The sequence below is a fragment of the Macrobrachium rosenbergii genome, chromosome 2, assembly GCF_040412425.1.
Source record: "Macrobrachium rosenbergii isolate ZJJX-2024 chromosome 2, ASM4041242v1, whole genome shotgun sequence".
Classification (NCBI taxonomy): Eukaryota; Metazoa; Arthropoda; class Malacostraca; order Decapoda; family Palaemonidae; genus Macrobrachium; species Macrobrachium rosenbergii.
In genome coordinates, this window is record NC_089742.1 from 70748469 (window position 1) to 70770637 (window position 22169).

General features: G+C 36.6%; 1 protein-coding gene across 5 annotated transcripts in view; it reads right to left on the reverse strand.

Moving 5' to 3' along the window:
• Positions 1–4392: 4392 nt before the first annotated feature.
• The window catches only part of LOC136848168 (RAD52 motif-containing protein 1-like), a 74524-nt gene continuing 56747 nt past the window's right edge, over positions 4393–22169 (reverse strand). For 4 of the 5 annotated variants that reach the window (XM_067120474.1, XM_067120480.1, XM_067120490.1 and 1 more), the window contains 2 exons: positions 9254–9398; positions 6227–6775 (listed from right to left, as the gene is read on the reverse strand). In XM_067120474.1, coding sequence (XP_066976575.1) covers positions 6674–6775; positions 9254–9398 — 247 coding nt within the window. In that variant the 3' untranslated portion in view covers positions 6227–6673. Of the gene's footprint in view, positions 5115–6226; positions 6776–9253; positions 9399–22169 lie in introns of those variants that run through there. The other variant, XM_067120466.1, reaches the window with a different exon arrangement.

Consider the following 22169-nt stretch of genomic DNA (forward strand, 5'->3'; position numbering starts at 1 on the left):
CAACAGAAATTAGCTCATGGTTGTAGCTTTTATCAGTTTTGAAATATTTTCACATAAATCACGATAACTGCCAAAATTTCAACCTTCAGTCAACTTTAACTCGACCGAAATGGTAAAAAAACGCAATTGTAAGCTAAAACTCTTACATTCTAGTAATATTCAATCGTTTACCTTCATTTTGCAATAAATTGGAAGTCTCTAGCACAATATTTCGATTTATGGTGAATTTTTAAAAAACATTTTCCTTACGCTCTTGCTGTAACTCGGCCGAACATCTCAGAAATTCTTTCATCTCGTTGTCGTAATATTTGCACCGTTTTATATTAGTCGTTACATAAAGTTGTATATATGAAAATGTGCACAATTTCATTTACAATACAACAAAAAATAACTCATGGTTGTAGCTTTTATCAGTTTTGAAATATTTTCATATAAATCACGATAAATAGAAAAATTTGACTTTCGGTCAACTTTAACTCGAATTTAAATGGTCGAAAACTGCAATTGTAAGCTAAAACACTTACAGTCTAGTAATATTCAATCAATTAGCTTCATTTTTCAACAAACGGGAAGTCTCTAGCACAATATTTCAATTTATGGTGAATTTTTGAAAAAAAAAAAAAAAAAAAAAAAACGTCCAAACGTTAATTCATGCATCATTTTGTGATAATATTTTCTCTGTGTTGCTTTGATCGTTTTAAAATTTGTTATATACCAAAATCATTGCAATTTAGTGTACAATACAACTAAAAAAATTAAGTCATTAGCTTTAACCGTTTTGCTTACAGCGATTTGTATACAATTATATACGAGTTTTTTTCGCTGTCATATATTCCAATATTTATATATGATAATGATATTTTTTCATTTCTGATGGTTGCATACTAAACTTCAGGCAATGACAAAAAAATGAGCCAAAAATGAACTCTTAATCTTAAAAACTAAGCGTGCTGTGATTTTTTGAAAACCTTTTTTCCGCTTCGGCGCTAACTCACCGAACGCCGCCGGCATATGGGAGACGTTTTTGTAAATAGGGCTTCGGCGTTAAAGGGTTAAGTGAGGTCTGACTGTATTTCTTTTCTTTAAGAATGAATTTTCAACTTATACTGTAGTTCTTGGTTAAAACTAAATAACAGATACATCTATAAACTAAATAACAGATACATCTCTACATTATATTTCTTAATTGCGGTTTTATAAGTAATCTATTTTTCCTGGGTATACAAACCAGAGCCTTTTATATTAAGAGTACTGTACCCTGTAGCACAAGCTGGACTGGCTGTTGAATCTTGGTAACAAGGTAGTCAACTGGTGGACCACTCTGTCCCCTTCACCTGACACTGATGACTGAGCTCATCCACCAGAACATTCTGTCTGCCTGGAATGTTTCTGGCTAACAATTTGTCAGCTTGAGAAGCTGACCACTCATGACTGCAAAGCCAACTGGCACAGGGTTCAAGAAACTGTCCCTCTGTTTACTGACGTAGGGAACTATGGTCATATCAAAGCATATCAACACCACCAAATGCCCTCTCAAACAATCTTGGAATGCTTGTAACACTAACCAAGCCACTTACACTTCCAAGATACTGTGTGATGGGTGTGTCTGTCCACACACCTAAAACAAACTCCTCTCAAGCGTGCGTCCCATTCCTTTTTCAATGCATCCGTAAACAGAAGCGTTTCTGATGAGGGGTGCTTAATGGACTCCCTTTAAGATGTATGTGTTGCTTAGCAACATTTACTTCCAAACTCAGTGTTGTTGTTTCAGATTTAGCTGGCCTTGTGCCAGCACGGGCTCTTGCTCCTAGAGCAGCCCTTTGCTTTATGTTGATGAGTCTGTGAGATGGTTAGGTAAACTCAGAGACATGATTTGAGGTGGATTCCAAAAGGCAGGCCAATGCTGCATTAGTTGCTGTTTCCAAGCAGTCCAGTTTGGAGATCAAAAGTTGGTCTAACAAAATGAAAGGTGAAGATGCTACTACTCATGCTAAGGCAGCAGCTCAGGAAGGAAGGAGCAGCACATGAAGACAAAAATCTCTCAGTGCAACAGAAAGACCATAGAGAGGGAGACATCTGTATGAGGGGTCAAAACTCAGAAAAAAAAAGCCCCAGGTCAGAACAGTCTTGGTGAGGGGAGCAAGAGAACATTGGGAAGTGGAAGGCTCCTTAGACAAAACTTGATGTCAAAAGACTGCTATACTACTGAAGAGGAACAGGCTGGAAACAAAAGCCAAGACCAGCCCTAACCACATGGCCCATGCTTTGTGGGGAAAACTGCAGATCCTTACACAAAAGCACTTACAAGGGTGACTTGCAAGAACTGCAGACTAAGCTTACCATCTTGCTAAAGGAGGGTGCTGAGGAATGATTAAGATAACACCGTTGCCTTAAGGTTACTAAAGGGAAGGGGAACGGCTACAATGGTTAAAAAAATCATTATTTCACACATCCTGATGCAAATAATCAAGCAACTGGAGGCTGTACTATTTTCCAACAAATACACTTGGACATTTCCAGATGGCAGTCATAAAAACCAATTATATCACTTACCCATTACTTGAGAGAAAGAGAACACAAGAATGTTAGGAACTTCAGCAGAGATCATCAACATGTCATTGCCACATTAAAGCTGAAATTATAAGCAACCTACAAAAAAAAAAAAAAAACTGATAGGGTATGTGGATTTCATACAATAAAGCTTCATGAATAAGAAAATTGAAGGCTTTTGCAACAAAGTCAAAATAGATTTGCAGTCCTAGAAACTATATCTGAGAAGGAGCAGAAAACCAATGAGGACTGATTTAACCAATCCTATGTGGTGTCAATGTTACTGACAGCTTTCCTCCACCTGGCTCAACCACACACATCATCATCTGTCAATTGCTTGTCTCTCAGATCTGCTCTAACAACATCCATCCACCTTCGCTTTGGTCTTCCTCTTGCTCTCCCACCTGGCACCTCCATCTGCATCACTCTCCTCCCTACATATGTCACCCCCCTTCTCATCACATGGCCATACCACTGCAGTCGTCTTGCCTGGACCTTCTTTGATAGTTCTGCCACTTTTGTGGTTCCATTGTTCTTTTATTCTTGATCCCATTCACTTTTGTCACTCTACACATGAGGACTGATTTAACATCAGAGGTATATAACAGCCTGCTGTAAAGGAAAAAGTGGGATATAGGATAACAAGACAGAAACTTTGGATGTTGGATGAGACCTAGAATAAAATACAAAATGAATAAAAGCAAAAGGTACTGGTAGAACATTTCAGAGAGAAAATGAAAAATGTAAATTAGAACATGCTGAGTACTCAATTCTAGACCGTAAGGTTATACAAAGTTCAAAAGGGATGAGAGAAAATATCTGGAAAAATAAGCAGATGCTGACATGGCCCTGTAGTCTGGAAGTGATCTTGGTGTTATAGTGGCTCAAAGAATTATTAATGGAATATCCATGGGTGAAAAGAAAAAGATGAAAATACCTGTCAAAACAAGGGTTGGTTTAATAAATATATCAGAAGAAAGACAATACTGGGAGGAACATTTTTGTGAGATATGAAGGGGATAATTTAATTGACATACCAGAAGTTGAAGAAGACCTGAATGTGCTAATAGATGAATTCACAGTTTTTGAACTGGAATGAATACTGTAGAAAGCAGGGAGATGGAAAGCACCAACTTATGATACCATTATTTCAGATAATTTTAGCTGAAAATGAAATGACACCCCTTATGCTAACTAGACTATTTTGCTAAAAATGGAAGGAGGAAACAATGCCTGAAGACAAGGAACTGGAAGTTATTGCAAAGTTACCAAAGAAAGGTGATCTGACTTAAAATGTTAACTATTGAGGCATGCTTTCTTCACAACAGGCTGGCAAGAGAAATGGATAAAATGTTTAGATGTGAACAAGCTGGTTTTAGAAAAGGCAGGAGTTACACAGATCATGTTTGTGTACAACATATTGTGTGGTAGAAATACGGAATTTTAAAATCCTTGCCTCATAGCTTTTGTTGATCACTTGAAGGTGTTTGACAACAGTCACAACAAATTACATGTAAAGTTAATGCTAACAAGGTGTTGTCAAGTGAATTTGCAGTAAATATTATGGTCCTACAGGTGAATGTTTTAGAACATGCATGAGTTACAAAGATCAGATATTTCTATGATGACTTGTGCAGCAGTGTAAGGGATTTAAAAATCCCTCTCTGACAGCATCCACAGACCAATATTATTAAAGGCCTTCTGTCATTATAGTATTCCAATTAGATATATAAAGGTAATTGAAATTATCCATAAACAAATTAGATGCACATTAAATGTTGATGGGATCTTGTCAGATGGATTTACAGTAAACTGTAAGGTATTACAATGAAAAATTATGTCAAAATTCGTTACGGATTTTATAATGAAAAAAGTACAGTAATTGGATATGGTTGAGCTTTACACTGGATTAACAACAGAAACTTATCAGAATTAGATGAAGCCAATGGTGCTGTTTTAATCAACAAAACACCAAAATATTTACAAACATTGCTTAGTAGAATGCATTATAATTTAAGAGAGTTGGAACTCGCAATAAATTTAAGAAAAACGGAAGTAATAGCAGATTATGTGCAAAGGGGCAAAATAGCAATGGATGGAGAAAGGATTACCAGTAATCAAACTGAATATTTCTATTATATAGTAACAATGATTTCCAATACAGGTTCTTCTGAACTGGAATTTAGTGAATGGGAAATGGCAAATCAAACAATAGGCAAGCTAAAGATGACTTAGAAACCAAACAGACTAAAATCGCGATCTGTATTACTATACTGTATAGACACGAATCATTGTATGACATTGAAATCATATCTGGAAATATCTTCTTGATCTGAGAATATGGCTTTAAGAATATTAAAAGTCAAATGAAAGGACTGAGTTATAAACAATACCACACAGGTAAAGAAGTTCCACATGTAGGTGATATAATGATGAAAGGGACATGGTGATGGTATGGACACGTCCTTTGCACCAACCAGGGGAGACCAGTACATAATGTCTGCTGGGCTCCTGCAGGCACCACAAGAATTGGAAGATCCAGACCTTATTGATGAGACTGGAGGCTGGAAATGAATGGAGATTTGTGGAAGATAAACACAGGAGAAATGAATGGTGGAAGTTTACAGAGGTATTTTGCATAACATGATGTTGGCAGTGATGATGATGTTAGATTACTTATTGATTTTAAATATATTACGAGTCAAATTCTGAAATTGAAATCTGAGCATAGTATTTTTTTTTTACATAAAATTATTTTTGTTTTTATTTTAACTGATTTTTATATTTTAAAAATTTTATTAATATAACTAAGTGAATTAAAAGTATACAGAGAGGTATTGGAGCAGACATCAACATATTCTTCATTACTGTACTAATATACATACCTAATTAAAAAATTTAAGCCATCATGTTGCAAATCAATTCATCCTTTACCATAAGGCTTGTATCATTTTTACTTGTATTTGCCATTTGTAATCAAGAAAAATAACCATGTCTGGTAACAATACTGCTTTGGCAATAATCATGCTTATACCTGAGATAACCCTTGAGACCTCTCCTTGTGCCAAACCAAAAGAATATACAGAAAGAGCCAATGAAATGAAAATAATAAAAAGAAAATTTCTTATTCTCCTTGTAAGATTGATATCCGAGTTTCTTAAATTGACAAAAGTGCCAATTCTTAGCCACTAAAAAGCACCCATATAAGAAATGGGTTTTGTTAAAGTTATCAGACTAAACACCCTATATGGGGATAAAACTCACATTTGCCTTACACAGCACTGTGTGATTCTTCATCAGCCCTAACTGTACTGCTTTCTGTCTTTTAATTTTCATCCATTATTTTTCTTTCAACATTGCTGTCCAACTCCTTCAACTCTGCCTTGCTCTAATTTTAACCTTTCATTTATGAACAAATGCTTCTGGTGAGCCATGTGAGAATGAATATGACACTAATACAGTTAATCTACATGTACTATGTACAGTAATATTAATAAACAGGATAAACAAGCACTGGCCCAATTTACGACCCTGTTCTGCAATACGTACCGAAAAATTAATGACTATACACAAAAATATGGATATGATGTAATCTTAGTAGAGACAAAACTTTTACGAAAAATTAATGACTATACACAAAAATATGGGTATGATGTAATCTTAGTAGAGACAAAACTTTTACAACATTTTTATTGTGATGCAGCACTTGTTAGGTTATGTGACATACCTGTTTACATGACTAATGGATGTCATTCATTTTGACAAATTATCAGCTAGTTATCCTCAATGAATTTGGGTTAAAAATTTTTTTAGTATGAATATATGAAAATAATGTCAAACTAAACCTACTGAGAACAAATAGAAAGGAACTGGAGACAAACCAGAAAAATAAATCAGTCACAGAAATGATGATTTAGATGGCTAGACTGAGAACACTCAGGGAGGTGCACTGATGTCTATCATACTGTGTACTCAAGTTTCTTTGTTTTCTATTAGTTTATAATTATGATTTTAAAAAAATCATATATATATATAATATATATATATATATATACATATATATATTACTGTAAACAAAACCATAGTTTACATTTTTCAATAAGCTCATTCTAACAATAGCAATCTAAATAGGCTGATTCAAGATTTCTTCAAGTTGTTCCTCAGTCATGTCATCTAGGTCTTCACATTCCTCTTCATCTTCAGGATTGTAGAAAATATCCTTTACCTGAAAATAAAAAGAATAATATTAACCTTTATTGGACGGGCATCATCACATGAGTATCTATAAAAGGTTTTGAGTGATGGATGGGCTAACCCATATGAGTATTAATATTATGAGCTATTCGGTTTGGATGAATTTAGTAGGAAAAATGTTCATATCGCTTCACTGCCCCATAAATGACTTATGGCAACTGTTATAGCTCAGCACGGGAGAGACATAGATCAGTATGCCTTGAGATTTCAGGGAGAAATGTACTGCCTCTCTGCAGCTCCAGGATGTCTTTTTATATATTAGCTCATAAATATACCCAGGGATTGCTGTTGGTTTTAGCTCTTATCTTTTATGATAGTGTGTCAGCTATAATTGTAATTTTGCAAGGAAAAGTGCAAAGGAATATTACAAAAAACATGTAAATCTTGTAAATATTTTACATCAAATATACTCAGAATTTATTACAGATTTTAGTTCTTATCTGTTATGATATTGTGTGAGCTGTACTTATAATTTTACAAAATAAAATTATTAGAAAATACATGCATAACTTGGTAAAATTAGCATATTTTTACAAGTGTCTCTTGTAAAAGAGGCCCCATACAGCATAGTGAATAGTCACTTTCAACTTCCTGTGGAATGTAGGGAAAATTGTAGGATTTTATTTCTTACACCATGTGCATTTGCATATCTTCCTCCTTCCATTGATGTTTTTTTTTTCTTAAATTGGCCATCCTTAAAGTTTGCCTGGTCTGGGAGTGTGCTTGATATACTGTATATCTAGCCCATTCCTTAAAACTTAAGGTGTGTCAGCTATTAAATAATCACTGATGTAATGTTTATCAACACACATGACATTGCAAAAGAACATAAGAACAATGAAATTTGGTACATAAGGAAAATGATCTCAATATCACTGTTTAAATTTTTCATGAGGTTTAACCTTTATGGATTTACATACCAATGAGCTCTTTTTGTTCCTTTCTATCTTGTGTAATTCTTCAACAACAAATCTGACCTTTTAAGGCTTTGCAATATAACATGACAACCACAAGCACATACCCTTCTAATTACAGTACAGTGCTAAGATTTCAAGTTATTTACAATCTTATTCCAGCTACAATAATAAAGATATCAAGTTTATCGAAAGAAAAGTCCCGACAGAAAAGAAACACCATTATTTGTTTTGATGTCAGGTTTTCCCTTTATGGAGTTAGACATCAGATGAGTTTTTTATTCTCATATATCTTGTACACTTTCTACCTGAATGCTATTCTGGTCCAAGTCCTCATCTCCATCTCCATGCCCTTTCCTCAATGGTCAAGTCACAAATATGTCACTTCCAAATCGACCACTTGGCTAATTAAATGCTCTTCTACCTTTCTCAACACATGCTAAACTATTTCAGTCTTTACAATCTCACTCTATTTTCTGGTTTTTGATGACAACATTTTTCTTCTATTTTTCTAGATATACTATCTACCCTTTGAACTCCAGAAAAATATGCCAGCATTTCATAGGAACACCTCCTGAAAATTTAATCCATTTTCTTTCAGTCCAGCACATAAACAATGTAACAAAAATATTTTATCTCCTTTACGGTGAGCCTCTCTGCCATCAAAATCCCAATCCAACTTTCCACTATTAGCACTTATTGTGCATAAAAAATTACTTACTCCATTTAAGCCATTGTTACACTTACTATGTCATGGATTCTCTTCCATCACAGCATCCTTTTGCTATTCCATCTTCTAAATTAAATCTACATACTCACATCTTCTGTTAATACCATGTCATATACATACAGTTGGTCCCAAGTTGTTTCCTCCATTTCTACGACATACAACAAAGGGATCACTGTGGATCATTGATGGACCCCAACCAATTATTAACCAGACCAATGAGTTAAATTTCTATAATGATAATAATAGTTGAGATAAAAGTTAGTCCATCAACGATCAACACTAAAGACTTTATTTAAGATTCTTTAAAATCCCTACCATTGTCTTCTCATAAATCTCATTACAGTATATACTTAAGTACAGTCACTTATTCAGGGATGTTTCTGGTACTGTCAGGCTTCATAATGCCAATACAGTACAATAATAATAATATTAATAAACAGTTTAATCAGACCACAGTCTAACACTGTTGTTCTACCAAATAAATTCCTATAAGCATGTTACTTCACTGTCAATTCACTTCCATGGTCTATATTCTCAGCACTGTATCATATTGACCACTTTTAATTTCAACAATTATTCTTAACCTTTCTTCAAAACTTTCATCTTATAGTCCATGGTCAAAATGAATAATATTGTCCAGTATTCAACATACAGCAAATAAAAACCTACCACTAACCTACTTAAATTTATTAGTCTCTTTTAGACTCTACAAATAAATGTACTATACTACAGTACAATATAATCACATAAAATCCAATCACCTTGAATGATGTCAAGACTCTGGTAAACAAAAAGTACTTCTTACCTTCACAACAGGCTTATCCCAAGCAGGATCATATATCAAAGGTTCTTGCTTTGTCGTATCAACTTCAACTGTCACTTTTCCATTGCTCATGACAATAATTATGTATTTGGAAAAAGCAGATTTCATAGCAGCATGCATGGCAAACCTGAAAATAATAAACCTGAAAATAGCATTTTGCATTGTGTTTTAGAGAGAGCAGCTAAACATTAAGAAGATTACCACACTGTATTAAAACAATCCTTTTAAAGAACTACAAGTAACCTCTTCTACATGAAAAAAATTTTCCACGTGAGAAAGCATTGGATCAGTACCGTTTTTATATCAGATTTTCCTTCTCTGGGGTTAGTGATGGAATTAGTTCTTGCCACTCTTTTCTGACTCAAGAAGCCATAATATAATTAGTTTAAATTAATGAATTATAAACAAGAAAACTGCAAGATCAGCTAGGGAAAGTGTACAAAAATTAATGTATACTATGCAGTGGCAGAGAGTTTATATTTCGTATTTTGGACATTTGACATTTCATCAAGGTCAAAACAAATGGTAAGACATCTGCCATGAAATACAAAAGGCAGAACTATTCTGGAAATATTTTGAGATATAAAAATACTGCAAAGTCAACTTAATTTGCATTTTCATATATAAACAAACCTATAGCTCAAGCTTTTTAATTTTCTTTCCCTCTCGGTTACTTGCTCTGTGATCTACCAAGTTTGAAGGCATACAAGACCCTTGGCCAAGAGAGTTCAGAGGTCTGGTTAAACAAATTATTTATAACTAACTAACCGTGTGTGTATGCATGCACATATCCATCGCATTAAGTAAGTTATACACTTACTGTGCCTCCCTCTCTCTCTCTGGTACTGAATTATTTATCACCATTTATTTACTGCAGTACAGTATTGTACTTGACAGAATAATGTAGCGTTACACACATAAATTTTTCATTCTATGTACAGCATTCTTTCAATTATTCACAAGAATAAATCCAAGGGTCTAGCAGATATTGGAAATTTATAGTTTAAAAAAAACACTAATATGTAAAATGGATATAATGAACAAAACACTCCATGTATGTAAAATGACAATTCTGCAACCTTTTTTCCTTTTGTAACTACACAGTACTGTAGACACACCTCTACTTTTGAACAAGTTACGTTCCAAACGGCTGTTCGTAAGTCCACTATATGATATATGCGGTCAATACATACGGTACTATTTACGTTTTTCATACTAAAACACAATACTAGTAATGCACTGTATTTTATAGAGTATTTTACTAATATGAATGATATATAAAACCCAAATACATTAAGGAAATTATGATAATAATAAATTAGTTTTAATTTATGATCACGATTGTTCGTATCTCTGAAAGTTCATAAGTAGAGGAGCGTCTGTATATGCTTATAAACAACACAGAATACGATGTACAACAGTGTACACAAAATAAATACCAAAATGCGGTTTACTATATTTAATGTATACAAAATTTCAAATACTTAGATGGGCCAGAATAAAAAAACCCATTTCTTTTTAAACACTAGGGAGAGAAAGAGAAACGCTGAGCATATACACAGCAATGTGACGCACAAGTATGTATATACAAACATTAATTTCTGTAAACACATGCTGATTTATACTGAGTATCAAAAACCTAAAGTACACTTAATTCAAATCTGTTTGTCCAGGCTTATTAAAGATGCATTACAGCAATACTGTATTGTTATTTATTTTGTATGGCATACAATAACTTATTGAATCTTTACACCGTCTGTAACAGGATGTACGCTACTAGAGCTTAGACTATCGGATAACATTGGTTGAAAGCTTTGGTAAGTAAATACAGTAATGCACTGTATTTACTGATTAACACAATTATATTAATCACATTCCACTAAGGGATATTTACTTTATCATGCACTATGTAATATAATTTACATTGTAAAAGTTCATTTCATCCGTCGGTTACATGTAAATTGCACTCCTGTTAGCGATCGTAATAAGTCTTGTCTATTACTTTCTCTCACTCTTGCGTTGTGCATGATTATTTTATTACTGTACTAGTTAATATCTTCAATAAAATGTGATTTATACAACTTTATCAGTAAACATACTGCAATACCTATTTACTCAAGGTTCAACCAATGATATATGGCAGCCTACTTTGAAGTAAATTATGATGTGTTTTGGACGAGTAAGGATCTGTAAATTTTCATATGCCATACCAAATAAATAGCAATAAAGAATAACCCACAAAGAGACAGAGAAAAGTGAGCAAACACACAGTGCACTGGAGTTTACCTATACCCTATACATACACACATAATGTACTTATACACATGCACACAATACATACTCTTTAGCCTTGGCGGGCAACTCTTTCAGGAGAAGGATACTCCAAAATCAAACCATGGGGTAGAAGGGACCCTTTAGCCTTGTTAGGCAACCCTTCTTAGAGGTTAATCTGAATACAAACCTTGTTCTTCAACCATGGACTGTGCCACAGATGTTGTACCATGGCCTTCCATGGTCTTGGGTTTGAGTTCCCTTGCCTGAGGGTACAATCAGGCATTTATCCTCTTTTTTGTTCACTTTCCTGATTTTACGAAGTGTGTAGGACAGGCTGATAAGAAAGCAAAATTTTTGGTGGATTATCAGGAAAGTGCCGTGTCTATACCTACTCTTTTCCTTCTGAGTGTTTTACAATTTCTAAATCCATCCTGACTGTCCTTTCCCCTTTGTTGTGGCAAATCTGGTGGATTTCTTATTTCCCTTACAAGGTGTGCCAGCCCCACTTTGTCAACCAGTTGCTGCTGGCGCTTTTTTCAATGACATATAGTCACGTTTATTTATACTTTCAACAAAATTTTTGTAAATAATGTAAATACTATTGTTGTTGATGGTATTGTTGTTTACTATTCTGTTGAATTTTACAATGTTACTGTTGTTAAGAGTTATTTATTAGATTTGCTCCTGATTTTATGTTGTTAATCTTAATTCTTTCAGGAGACATCAAGTTGAGCCCTGGCCTGTTATTCATTACAGTAAGAAAAATTGCAAAGTATTTTACTTAAATATTCAAGGCTTAAGGTCCAATTTTCTTTGTCTCTGAAGTTGCGCCTGTAACTACAATCTGATGTTTTTATCTGTAATGAGAAGACAAAGGTTGAGTTTTTAATCCCAGGGTTTGCTGGCCCTGACTTATTTATCGTTGTAACATCCCGTATGCGCAAAGTATGGCTGTATAACACTAAGTCCGGACAACCTTTTTATTGTCAGCAAAATATGGAGCGTAGATGAGGTTCTTTGTTTTAAAATTTTCAGTAAGTTCTAAAATACACATATTTGCTGTTTACCACAATCCAAATACTGTATGGACGATTCTATATAAGACTCTCTTGGAAAGGATTAGTATGGCTCAGTCACACGATTCAAAGTTTCATTCATTATTTTGGAGATCGTAATGCAAAGCACAGAAAGTGGCAATATGACCAGTCTGCTCTTGAGTTCTGTGTATCCTCCAATTTTGTCCACCTAATTGAGGAACACATATTTCTGGTAATAGATTAAACTTCATCTTCCCAGATGTTCCAGTTATTGTCAAGTCCAAGGTCTGTGAACATATAGGCACTTCTGACCACTGCGCCATTCAGATGGACATATCTGTCAATCAGTATATTCCTAATGCCACCACTGGAAAAATGGTCTGCTGAAATCTGGATCCAATTGGGATCACATTACTGAAGCCATTACTTTTCAAAAAAATCGAATTCGAGTTTTTCATCGATTTATATTCTATACCTATCCAAAAACACAGAGCGAAGTTCATTTGAACATTCCACGTCTCACATGGCTTTAAAGGGGCATGGGCGTAACCCATTTAAAGGGCAGAACGCGAGAATAAACCTTATGCGATCTGAAATACTGTTCATTTCTACATGTATTTTTGGTATTTTATGCCTTAAAATCTAGTGATCTGTACACCCCTCCACACAGCCAAGGCTGTGAGACAACCAACACCACACCAAGTTCGCCGACAGTATTGATTAGTTACCTCCAAAACGTGAAAGTTCAAGGCCACGCACTTGCATCATCCGACTCTCACCTTGTGTTTTGTGTATTTATGAAATATTTGTGACTTTTTCTTAAGTTTTTCTTTATTGCTGTAAACATGAAGTTGACGAAAATGTATGAAGCTTGAATGAAGGAATGCAGCCAAAGCTGATTCAGTTGGCAGCAGTGCTGTTCATGTCTCTTTTCCCTCAACCTCCACCACCAGTCCACCGTCACCCACAAACACCTCCCCCAAACCCACATCTACAAGATCAAAACAGGAACTTGATATTGGTGAAGAAATTGATATGGAAATTGATAATGAAGATTTCAAGGCAACATCATATGTGATTTTTGATAAAAGTAACTTGTTGCAATGGGTTCGTGATATTGCATGCTGGAAATGTGGCAATAAAATGACAGTGAAAGAAGAAAGAACTGTGGGCATGACTGAGATGTACATTGCAAAATGTCGTAAGTGCAATGTCAATAAAGAGGTGTGCACTTCGAATGGAGGAGTGAAAAAAGCTGATGTGGCCAAAGGAATACAAACATGCCATTATGACGTGCATAATGGATTGGTGAAAGCTTCCTTACAGGCAAGTAATGGATATGGTGTGATATGTGAATTAGGTGCTACATTGAACATGAATTCATTATCTACAAAGAATTATTATATAATTGCAAAGAAGATTCAGGAAGCTGAAATCGAAAAGCCTGAAAGGACAATGGAAAAAACTCGAGAGAAATTGCATGAAATATTGTGGCAGGCAGGAAATACAAATGAAGTAAAAGATATTCGAGTGAGTTGTGATGGCAGCTGGTCTAAGGGGGCTTTACTGGTCTAAGGGGGCTTTACCTCCCTGTATGGATTTGTTTCAGTAACAGAAATGACTACAGGTTTGTGCGTTGACTTCGTAATTTTGAGCAAGTGGTGTAAGACTTGTGAACAATTCAGTGAAGGAGAAAATGTTCCTGAACATGAGTGTACCAAAAACTACAATGGGAGTTCACCTGCCATGGAGAGAGAAGGGTGGAGGATTTTATTTGCACATTCAATTGAGAAATGCAAACTGAGATATACTGAAGTAGTGTTGGATGGAGACTCAAAAGGAGTAACTGCTGCACAGTCTGCTGTCTCCTACCCAATAACTAAGTATGAATGCGTGAATCATGTAAGTAAGCGATTGTATAACTTGCTCATGAACTTAGCGAAAAAAAAAAAAAAACTTGGTGGTAAGAAATTTAGTGCACTTGCACAAGTCAAAATTTTGAAGCTCTCTTATTACCTAGGATGGGCTACAGGCAGTCCCTGGTTATTGGCGGGGTTCCGTTTCTGAGGGTATGATGATAACAGAAAATCGCCACTAACCGAAAATCGGTGATTTTCAGGGTCATCAGCACCAAAAAGCACCGATTTTCGGTTATCGCCGCCTCTGTTAAGTATGTATCGGCACCAATACCCAATTATCGGCAAGGATGAGCAGAAATCGGCGATTTTTGGCGCTGAAAATTGCCGATTTTCGTCACTAAACAAGCCCCATAAAACCGGATCGCTGTTAACCGAGGACTGCCTGTATTAGGAACTGTAACTCAGTTGCCGACATGAAGCAATCAATTTTTGCAACACTTAGGCATTGTCAAAGCACAGATGAGAAACCCCAGCATAGGACCTACCCAGATGGCGAAAATTCATGGTGTTTTTACTAAAGACCTGTTGCCACGGATCAGCCAATCCCATCTCATAAAAAGAATGACTACCTATCTCACCAAGAAAGTTTTGTGTAAGATGGTACCTGTTTACTTGAAACTGGCAAACTCAGAAACTTTAGCAAGGTGTCAAGGGGAGACAAAAATGCCAATGAATTTCTTCATAGTGTGCTGTGGAATGAATTACCAAAAACAAAATTCTTTACACTAAGAAGGATGACGTACGGTATTTACAGAGCAGTGGTCAAATTTAACTTAGGGGAAGGTGCACTGGGGAGAGCATTAGGTGAGAACGGGGTAAAAAACGTGGATAAGAGGAAGAGGATCGATAACAAGAGAAAATATTCATTGATGGTAGCACTGGAGAAGACATTAGAAGCGAAATTTAGGAAGCTACGGAAAGTGCAAGAGGAAGAGGCCAAGGTAGTAGCGGAAAGCATTACTTACGGTCCCAGTATGGCACCACTAATCTAGTGGCACTGTGGCACTTCTTTAATGAGCAATGTCGATGAGAAGAGGGAAGGTGCCCACTGCTGATAAAACAAAACCCCTTTTCAATGATTTGAAATTGTGATGACACCCCAGCAGTGAGGCTAAAAGGCCGATAAAGGCATGGAAGAGAGAGAGAGAGAGAGAGAGAAACATATGCTGAGGATATCAACATTCAACAAGATGCCAAAGTAAAAAATAGTAATCATTTCTAATAAACATTACAATAAACAAAGAGTAATAAGTCTAATATCGATATATAAGTGTTTAGAATGTTGTATGTGAAAATAATACCAATCATAATGTCAATAACCAAGGTATGGTGTACTGAAAAGTTCACACATCTTACTGAAAACTTTGAGGTGCGATTACTCAAAACAAACATTTTGCGGTTTCAAATATTTGCTAAAATTCGAAAAATTATTGGATCACCTTGAAACTACTCATGTTAACGCATATTTGTTGTGCCTTTCTTGTGCAGTTTAGGTTTTTTTGATAAATGATAAATAATATCGCTAGAGGGAATTTTATTAAAAAAAAAAAAAGGTGGTCTATCAGTGTGATGTCACAGTTATCTCTCTATATCTAGATCTGTTTGAGAATTTAGGAAAAACTAAACTACACGTTGTTTGTATGATATTTGAGTATTTACATGCAAAAGCAGGTGAGTCTAGGATACAAAATAAGACCGCAATGCGCTTGTGGCGACAGACATACATATCGTGTTCTTATGCTAACATAAAGTTCGCAAGGTAATATGATTGTACCCTGAGAATATTAGGTTGCTAAAGTACTTTTTTATTATTAATATTTTTGTGTTCTTAGGCCACCGACCTCTTAACATTTCCAATGCTATATTAGATCCTGACCTTAAGAAGTTAAATGAAATGCTGATGGCTATTTTAATACGGTATTTCTCTAGAAAGGTCATCAAATTAAGGACAAATGACCAGCCATGATGATACATGTAGAAGAGCTTACCATGATAAACAGACTAAATTCAACATGTGAAGATGAAACTGTTCAAAAGAAAATTACACCATTTTTGTTAAGTCTTGCCGTGCTGCAAATAGAATTTACCATACACCCATTACAAAAATTCTTTGAAGAGGAAACTTGAAGGAATTACTCAGCCTCATCTGTGTTGGACCAAATTGGCATCATCTACCTTTGGGTCAGCCTCGTCTCCCATTCCACCACTACTAACAGATGATAGTATATTAGTTACTGACTCTAGGGAAAAGGCTGAACTGCTTCATCAAGCTTCTGAAGCTAAGCAATCAGCTGAAGATGTCCCTCTCCCTGATATTTGTCATCCTGAACCTATTCTTACAAAATTTCCATTTTGCTCTATGGATGTTAAGAAAATTCTTGATAATCTTGATAGCTGAGGCAGAGAAGATCCTGATGGTTTCTCCCTTTCGTTTTTAAAAAAATTTCTAGTGTTTTCTCCCAAGATTATTAGATTCTATACATTTTTATTTCAACATATCTTTGCAGATGAGCGCAAGCTTAGTAATAAAGTACCTGTTTCCACAGAGTGGCATATCAGCAGACTGCAGTAATCACAGGACAATTTCTATTCTCCCTGTGCCCTCCAAAGTTGCTGAAAAACTTTGTGTGCTCTGAAGTTGCTGAAAACTTATTTTTAAGCTACTATACAAATATGTGGAATCTACAGGAATGTTAGCTGATAGTCAATATGCACATAGGAAGCAGTTAGGTATCTGCGATGCTCTTTTAGACTTACTGGCAAGAGAACCTTGATAAGGGTTTTGAGTGCATGGTAATTTAAATAGATTTTAGTACTACTTTTGATTTAGTAAACCACAAGGCACTTATTTATAAACTTTAGAATCTTGGAGTGGGTGGATATTTTTTAGGATTACTTCAAGATTTCCTTACAGGTAAGCAGCAGTGAGCTGCTTTTGATGGGATCTTTAGTGAACCATGTTCTTGGTCCACTTTTATTTCTAGTATATACAAGTGATATGGTTGTTGACCTGAAAAACAAGACTGTTCAGTATGCAGATGATGCAACACTTGTGGGCGTATAGTAGTCTCCACTGACAATATGTATCAGATCAGTGTATGGTGTTGTTGGTGGGGAATGAGGCTGAACTCCAGTAAAAATGAAAACACTACTAATTAGCAGATCTTGTACAGATTTTCCACCCCCTCCTCCCCTTCAGGTGCCTGGAACTTTGCTGAATGAGTCTGAAGCTTCAACTATTCTAGGTGTAACTTTTGGCTCAAATCTTACTTTTGAGAAACATCTAATGCAAGTTTTAGCAAATGCCACACGAAAGTTAGGTATTGTTCGTAAGGCCTCATACACAGGCAGTCCCCAGGTTATGGCTGCATTCCGATGTTGCGGCGCTTGGCTCACGGCTTCGTTAACCTGATTTTTCGGCACCGTAAGCAGTTTTACAGCACTATAACCTGGTTTTACAGAGCTTACAGCACTTTAAGCGCTATTTATTCCCATGATAATTATGATGTTCCAGTTTACAGCATGCCGCTGGGAACAGAACCCCCACCGTAAACTGAACTGGGGACTACCTGTATTTATAAGTGATAAAATCAGTGCAACCTCTTTTAGGTCATTTGTCTTTCCTTTGCTAGAATACTGATCTCTGATGTGGATGTGCTTCTGCCAGAGATTTATCTCTTTTAGATAGTGTGGTTCATGTTGGTAGGTTTTGTTTCCTAAAATTAGCAGTTATAACTTGGGCCATCAACGGATGGTCTCTTGTTTGTCACTTTTCGTAAGTTATGTTTTAAAAGAGATCTTCCCATTCACAGTTGAACCCTGATCCCATTTCCTGCCGAGAGCAACCAGATTTGCAGTAAATGTGCCTCACTGTTGAACTTCTCATTTCCAGGAGACCTTTATTCCTCACACCATTAAACTGTGGAACTGCCTCCCCTAGGATATCGTGCAACTGGAACTCCATAAATTCAAGTGAAGGTGCAATGCCTTACTACCATAATGCAATTCAACTTGTATTTTAATATTTTACTTACATTTGCATTATTTATTAATTTATCTGTTTTTCTAATAACTGATCTCCTCTTTCTGTATTTCCCATTACCTTCTGTTCCTTTCGAATGAACACCACATTCTTTGGAACCGTGAATTTCAAGTCAATGGCCCCTGTGGGCTTGTTCCATATGAATAGAGTTTATCTTCTGAATAATAATAATAAAATACTGATACAGGCAGTCCCCGGTTATCGGCGGTGTTCCGTTTCTGAGGGTGTGATGATAACCGAAAATCGCCGCTAACTGAAAATCGGCGATTTCGGTGATTTTCGGGGGTTATCGGTGCCGAAAAGTGCTGATTTTCGGTTATCGGTGCCTCTGTTGTTATGTATCGGTGGCGATAAGCGGAAATCGGCAATTTTCGGCGCCGAAAATTGCCGATTTTCGTCGCTAGACAAGCCCAATAAAACCAGATTGCTGTTAACCGAGCCAGCCATTAACCGGGGACTGCCTGTATGTTACTTTGTAATCTGTTTCAGTTTTTCAAATTGCTGGCACATCAACTTGAGAAAAGCTTATTTACTATTAAAATCAATGAACTAGAAAATATACAAAGTATTTTTAAAAAAACATGGGGTGAAAATTACAATAATCAAAATGTTGTACAAGCCAAATTCATACATCTTCCATGCAATGAGAAAGTTGAAAGTGATACAGCACACCAACCAAAAGAAAGCAATCAACTTGTATGTTGCCATCTTATTTTTATGTTATCAAAATCTTACTAGTCAAATGTGAGGTGCGTCTTTGAGGTCAGAGCGTCTTTGGCATTGGGATATATTAGATTTTTTTATGTTTAATGTACAATTTTAGTTTTTGTTTTCATTCTGTTTGCAAATTTAAGCAATCATGAGTTCACTGTCATTGCCAGAGTTATCCATTTGAAGCAGGGGAGATGGAAGACAATGAGAGAGGGAGGACTCTTGAGAAGTGGAGGAGCTTAATTTATATACATACACACACACACCCCAATGCAAAAGGACCAATAAGAGAATGAGACTTCTATGATACAGTCTTCATGCATCTCTATCAGCCATTCAAAGGTGATAAACAAAATTATGTATGACATTGCTTTTGAGCCGTGGAAGCTCCAAAAACTCTCATAGCCATGAAATTTCTATGACACTATCGTAGTCATAATGCATCTCTATCAGCCACTCAAAGGCAATAAACAAAATTTCATTTCATTTTTGCTTTTGAGCCTGGCAGATAAGGGACCCTCCCCACTCTGCTACACCCCCCAAAACAATTACCCTAGTATACTCCCCCACAATACCCCTTTCTCAGTTTGATATATGAACTTTTAACAGTGTTACCATCACATTTTTCCACCCACAGAGCATTGCAAGCCAAATAAAAAGCTTTCCATTAATTTCTATTCATTGTATATCTATCCACATATATTACAGGGGGCTACAGTTGCATGCAAATAATGCTGAGTTGTTACAGATAGTGCCAGCTTGGAAGGTTGCAATAGTAATGCAAAATCTTCTGAAATAATAATGCTCTAGCACCTGGACACCCTCCTTCATAAAAGGGAAACAGCAATAGTCATAGTAAATGTGACTATCACTGTCTCCCTTTATGAAGGAGGGTGTCCAAGTGCTAGAGCATTATTACTTAAGATTTTACTATCTACCAAAAGGCCAGAGAGAACAATGTAAGGCTGTTAGCTGCTAGACAGAGGAATACAGAGAAAGGGAAGGAAGTACCAGTCACCTTGTATGAACACCTGTGGAGCAGCAGACTGTCCAAAGCAAAGAGCCTTGAAAGGACAGATTGTCCTATTCAAGATATAGCATTTTGATAGACACCATCATGGAACATGGTGTTTCCATCCTGAAAAGAGTTTGATGAGTAAACTTTTTCAATGGAGAGAGATCAATGATTGGTCTTCAGCCCCAAGTTGCCTTTTTTACCAGGAAGGGATAACTGTAGAAACACTGAGGGTATTCTTCTGTCTTCCACACATCCTTCTCCAAAACTGTCTACAGAGAGCACCAGAATTTGGATGGTCCTAGAGAATGTGCTTTGGACATGATCATTCTGTGGGCAAGCAGAGATTATTAGCCTTTGACAGGTAGTAACCATCCCAAAAGACACACTCTGTCAGACTATCCCAAGGACCAAAGGTGAGTAGGCATCCCCAACTCTTGGGACTTGGGGAGGAAGACTGCCAGTTTTGTCCTTTCCCTTCTTTCCTTGCCCCTTTTCCAGGCTGAAGCCTGGAAGGATGACTGAAAGAACTGGGAAGAAGCCTAACTTTCCCCTCAGGAAAAAGAAATAAGAATGCTGAGTCCATAACCAGACCTTTCCCTAATCCTGATGTTGATGGTTTGGCTGCTGTAGTTCTCTTTGCAGACCCCCAAGAAATTTTAAAGGAAACTGCACAGTGGGTAATGGGGTCTCAAGCATCAGTTGTCCAAATCTCTACAGCTTTTGCAACCTCGCTCTTTAAGAAGAGAAGGAGATGCCCAGGAACAATTAATTCAAAAGCATGACACTGTTTTCAGCCAAACTTGTCTTGAGTAGAGACTAAGAATACCACATCTTATCTAAACAAGGTTCACTCACAGGTTTGTGGACTGGTGCAAGAAGATCAGCATCCTTCCTCCCAACACCAAAAACCTCTGTAAATTCAACTCTGAAAATTTAACTTTTCCTCCTCAGATGACACAACGAAGATGGCAAAGATTGCCATCACATTGAGTCAAAGGTCCAACCATGATAATGCTTGGAATAAAGCTATGGTGGCCAACTCCATGGCTCCTGCTTCAGCAGCCAAGAGGGAAATCCCTTCTGCACAAAGCTGCTCTAAGAGAAGATTATTCATCAATCCACACACTAATGGGTCCAGCTGCAGAGGCTAAAACTCAGTGTCTTCTAGGGTGCAATACTTCCCTTAGGTTGTCGATTTGGTTGTGGGGAAACAGCTCGGATGAGTGACTAAGCGAGAAGAAATTCTCCAATCTGGAGGTCAGAGGGTATATCTCGTCCAGTTCACTGTGAGCAAGCAGAGACCAAGGTAGTCAAAACAATGGTGAAACCTCCTGGACGAAACCTAAGGGGCTTTTTTTTTTTTGAGGATACTGGCTGCCAAGTAGTGCTGGTTGCTTCTGCTGTAGTAACCACTCATGTATAGTATGATCTTAAAAAAAGTGCCTCTAGCTTGATACACATGGGTTCCATGAACAAGTGGGATCCAAAGCAGAACCAGAAGGTACCTCAGCTAAAGGAGAGGAGCCTTGCACCTGCTCTAAGGATTGTGACAAGTGCTTACAATGAGCCCAAACAGAATCATGGTCCAAAGATATTAAAGGTTGTCAAACTTGATTATCTTCTCTGCCTTCAGGCCTTGAAAGGAAGCTGAACTAGCAGGGCTGGAACGCCTAGCTGACCAAGGCGAGCAAGTGTTCACACCGTTTGTACCGTACAGAGCAGTACAAAGTGGTACTTTGCCAAGTCAGACCTAGACCAAGGGCTCAACGCTTACCTTGGTTGATATCTGGCATAAGAGTACAAATGGTCATAGGCATGTAGAGGGATGTACTTAGCTACTCCCAAAGAAGTAGCATGGTCAATAGTTCTGGGAAAAGTGGACTCTTCCATCTGAGCT